The following is a 5090-nucleotide window of genomic DNA, read 5'->3' as shown; positions in this document are numbered from 1 at the left end:
ATGTCACCCATAGCGGCAGCATTCGTAGTAGCTACAGCAGGCATCATCAGAGCTGAAACGGGGGCAGGAGCAGCGACTGGGACAGCAACTGAGAAGGAATAGCTGCAGGAAGTGATGCACGCAACAGAACCACCACGTGACCTGCCAATGCACCCTTGTTACCACTTCTCGCAGCCGAAATCATACCCGCAACGTTGGACAGCAAAGCCGGGTTGGTCGCGATACTCTATAGAAGTCCGAAAATGTGCTCGGTCGTCATGGGACTGGTTGAGTTAGCTTCCGTACTCATAGCAATTATGTCCTTAATAATTTGTGCGAGTTGAATACGATCATTCGGTGACAAGAAAAATGTTGCTCCTTGTGACGTAGATGCTGTTACTGGTAGCAGCCATCATGTTTCTCAGAACCCCGTAAACCAGAGTTCGTGCCTTGATCGGAGTCCATTACGATACGGACGTTAAAGACAGCAAACAGGCCACAACAGCGAGAGCAATCGACGCTTCCATCGGTGGGCTATACGTCCTGCTCTTCAAACTAGTTTCCGTAGAACTGGAGCCAGAGATGGCGGTGGTGCATCGTGGTCCACCCCACGAATGATACATACATTCGCAACGCTACTTGAACAATTTCCCGGTCTTTAGAGCCGTTCGACTCAAAGTGCCACCAATCGTGCAGTCGTCGCTGGTCTCGCAGAACGCCTTGCCAGCCACTTCCTCCCACTTATTATCATTATCTTCGTACTCGTCGATGTGGGCTTCAATCCATTCTTGAGTCGGATGACTCGCTGGATCACAACCAACTTGCATGTAATTATCAGCTTCGAGATCCGTCGCCAAGTCCTGATACAGACGGATGTGGTCGATCTTCATGTACATCGGGAACGAGTCGCAGATAACGTTCGTCACAGGATCTTTTCCATCACCACGACATTCCTTGCCTGGGTTGGGCGGCGTCGCACACCAAGAACTGGACAGCGACACGTTGAAAATCACATACAAAGGCTCCTATTTCTTCGGGTTGTTCTTTTTCGCATTCTGCAGGACGTTGACGATCGAATCCGTCGTGACTTCGAACAGAGGCTCGCCGTGAAGCATCCAGCGTACATATCCATTCTTGCCTGTAACCCACTCCACTTGGTAGTCGTAGAAACCCGTGTACGCGCCGAAATATAGGCCAATTTCGACGAGATTGCATCAATCTGATAGTTAAATGCACTAATCGCATTGGACTTGGGTGTAGTGGACTCATTGCGAGGACTGGCACACTTGGAGAACATATTGTCAGGATCACACAAGTACGAGCCCATGTACGAGTTGATCAGCGGATAACACGTGCCGTTCGAGTTAATTCCCCAGTGATCTTTCCCTTTGCCGACAATCAGACTCAATTCAGCATTCACATCGCCTGAAGCTGGACATGTATCCACAGCACAAGTGTTCTCGGTAATACCAGCTTTCACTGACGCTGCAAATGTGGCGTAGTCTTGTTTCTCCTCTGCGTTCTGCTTGCAATAGTTGTTGGCAGCGTAGCGTAACCCTTGATACCAGGATTTGTGACCACGTTCCTTCCCGTAATAAGCTGTTGGTACGTCGATATAATTTGCTCCTGGTGTTAAGCAGTGTAGGAGTACAAACAGTAGCTGAAGTCTCCAGTTGACGTATCCACAGGGAAAAGTCGTAGTCGTCTGGCATTCCTGGTGCAATTTGCGGAGAAGATGAAATAGCCAACCCTCCGCCATCCAGAACATCGGTGCTCTGGGGTTCAAACCGTAGCCTGGATTGTCGTCACACGCACTGATCCGTTGGAAACTCGGGTTAAACATGTCGGCATCGCATTCATCATACGAGTACGGCCATATGCGGTTCGTCGAAGCGGAGAAATAACTCGCCCGAGGTTCCCAAGCATCCAAATTCCTGGCCACGTCGGATATAATTTGTTGTTGGCGACTTTTCCAGCCTTTCCTAGAGCGATATCGGGGTTGCCTGACTTACAGGAAGTAGCTCTCGGAAGTTGTGCTCGTACTTCTAACATCCCTCCTTGGTAGCAGAATTTATTCCAAGATTTGACCATTGTACCTCGGTAGAAAAAGTTGACGTCTGTGAAGCTTGGGAGGTGAGTATACATGTTGTATACATGGCTAGAATTGACCTCATCGACAGTTTTGATGAAGAAGCAGCAGGTTCCGTCGTCATCGCACTTGGTAGGCGTCATATTGTGCGAATAAAGCTCCAGAGCTCCATTGACACCGTCGGGTTTCTCCAGAGGAGTCCAGATATGATCATCTCCAGCTCGGAAGCTGCGGTTGGCCACATTGAACTCGTCCGAGGTCCCATCGTCGACCACGGGAACTATGGTCGGCTGACACGAACGACACCAAATAGACAAGTGCACAACGATCGCAGTAATTGACATCTTCATCTTGTAACTTGGACTGGGCGGCAGTGGATGAGTCGACTGGAGCGCTTGAATTCCAATCGAACGGTGCCAGAGGAATGAGGTCTTGTATCTGACACGAAAATTAGAGTGGGCTAAATCGTAGGAAACTGCCTATCCAGAAATACGTAGAATTCTGGTACCTGCGTCAATACTGCATAGAATCTGATACAAAAAGAAATCGTACGCTTAGCAACTTTCTCGCTGAATTCCGGAAGTTTAGGATACTAGATCACATCTTACGACTTGGCACGCTCAGCTCCGCTACATCCAGTCATCCTCCTATGCAGTTGTCTATCCATGGCACAACACTCAATAATCCAGAACTTAAGTTGCGAGAACCCCTGCTCAATCTCGTGGATTGAGGCGACGACTGCGGCGAGTTGGGCTTTCACGTCGAAGTTTGCGTCGTCGCCCCCGTGTAGACTGGTAGAGCCACACTGATGCAATCACTTCTCGCTCGAATGCTGCAACAGCTTGCCACGGTAGATTGGTAACCGGCTCCCACGTGAGCTCGTTATAACCTACCCATTGTACCAGATAGAAGGTGGAGTCGTTGATCCATCTCTTAGCATATAGCTTTTCGATCTCGTATTCGATTTCTGCGTTGCGTTCGTTCCGCGTTGCGAATAGCCCGCCTTGTCGGTTGCGATACTGGATGCCACCAACGTCTTCTTCGTCGCTGCTTCCAGGGTCGACTTTCTCGTGCTGTAAACGTTTGCGCCAAAAAGACCCATCCAGGCGTCGATTTCAAGCCCTAGCGTTCTTTTTGCGCCGCGTTAGAGGTGGCATAGTATCGACCACTTGCAGCTTCGGCTTCGACGATGACTTTTGGTTTGTGTGGGCGAGCAATGAGGCCTTACAAGAAAAATTATGAGAAGGTGCTCTGAGAAATCTACAACCACCGTTGTGCAATAGCTATTACCAGCTATTGCCCAACGGTGGCAGTAGATTTCTCAGAAAACTACGCATATTTTGCTCAGAAAACTATGTGTGCTTCAATATGCAGCGGTGTTCCACTACTTACCACCGTTATAGTGATAGAGCAGCCCATAATTGCAAAGTTTGAGCTGTCCGCCGTTATCCAACATCTCAAACAGGATATTCTCTAGTTTGACATTGTTTGCTGTAAAAGTGTAGGTTTTGTAATATATTAGTACGAAACATGATACTTCGAAGTAAATGTGGTAGTCGAAATACGGTGAAAGTGCAAATACTGAGCAAACGATGCCAAAATGCGTATGATATTCTTCACTTCATCTTCCGGAGACGCATTTTCCCGAGATTTCACGCGGTCAAACAGCTAAAATACACATACATATTCAAACATTGAGTGAGTTTAAACAGTCAAATGCTCAAATATCTCGCTAATGCGTGCCGTTCCACGAGGACTAAGTTCCATGATGATATAAAAGTGGTGACTTTCCTCGATTGGAGGAATCAACTTGCCTAACCAAAGTACATAATGAGCAATTGTAGCAAACGATGCCTAAAAACTATTTCTGATGTCATTGTAAAACCCAGAGCATAATACTACACAAATTGGCGAACGACATGCTGTGGTAGAGATCTAACTACTACCGCCAGGATCAAAGTTAGGATTACCTTTTTTGAGGATGTGGTTTTGAAGCGTACAGGCACAAAGCTACTGGCTTACATTTCCTCAGATACGCTTTCTACGTCAAAACGGACCCGACAAAGGAGCATATGCTGTCGGGTATAACTACTGCAAGGTAATTGGTCCTCTTAGCAAAAATAGGTACTACCCATAATCGAAATAGGTAGCCATACGCGTATATTAAAGATCACTTTGCTAGCGAATCAGACTGCTAGAATCATCGGAATGCTATTTGATTGGTCAAACCGAGGACACCGGCGAAAACGTGACTTCAACATTGAAGCTCGCAATGTTTTGGCGCGAAACAAGCCGCTTTGGAGGGTCAACGATTCAAACTCGCGTGCGGGGGCGTCGAGCGCGCGCCAAGCCCCAACGAGTCTCATTCCGCAATTTCCTTTCTTGTGAACACTCGGGTTCATACCGACTGCCCCCACCCATCTCTGCTAACCCACCCGCCGCCTGACACTGACCGATGTCACTACCATTGCACGCTGCCTGACACCACCGAAATCTCTGGTGGAAATGCTGCTCGATTCCCATGCTGTCGTCACGCTGGTCCACACATAAGATGCTAACGCCGACAAGTCGCTGTCGCCACGCCGGTCCGCACGCTGTACGATGCTAACGCTACATGGGCGCCGAACGTCAGTCATACATGCTGCCCGTTTGGAGCGATACCGTTGCTACACTGGTCGCTGCATTCCGTAACCGATGTGAACGCGAAACGGCTACGGCAACAACAATCTTGTGCGATGATTTGCTAGTTTACTGGTAAACGATCACGTAGTGGTGGTGCGTGCATATGCGGAGGAGGCGAGTACTGCTACCAGTGCGATGAAAACGAGTGTGGCGACGATATCGGAGGAGACACAGCAACGAGGTGCTTGCTACCAAAGGGCCGGAGACGACAGCCATCGACAGCTTGGTGATCGACAGCAAACTGGGAGACATGACGACGACGCCGCTATCTCCGACTCAACAGCTGCTACAACTGCTGCATGGAATCCATCGCGACGCGGCTGCTAGTGACCGTATTGGA

At 48.8% G+C, this 5090-nt stretch overlaps 1 protein-coding gene across 1 annotated transcript; it reads right to left on the bottom strand.

Annotated features, from left to right (window-relative positions):
• Positions 1-225: 225 nt before the first annotated feature.
• Positions 226-5002, bottom strand: PITG_10634 (uncharacterized protein; the record flags this gene model as incomplete). Its single annotated transcript, XM_002901448.1, has 9 exons — positions 226-966; positions 1104-1578; positions 2076-2506; positions 2962-3190; positions 3461-3559; positions 3634-3736; positions 3779-3882; positions 4500-4662; positions 4943-5002. The coding sequence occupies 9 exons, from the start codon at positions 5000-5002 to the stop codon at positions 615-617; spliced, it is 2016 nt and encodes a 671-aa protein (XP_002901494.1).
• Positions 5003-5090: the final 88 nt, after the last annotated feature.

This window comes from Phytophthora infestans, genomic scaffold (genome assembly GCF_000142945.1).
Source record: "Phytophthora infestans T30-4 supercont1.20 genomic scaffold, whole genome shotgun sequence".
Lineage (NCBI taxonomy): Eukaryota > Oomycota > Peronosporomycetes > Peronosporales > Peronosporaceae > Phytophthora > Phytophthora infestans.
The sequence above is the reverse complement of the archived record's forward strand: the minus strand, read 5'-3'. Positions and strand labels throughout refer to the sequence as shown.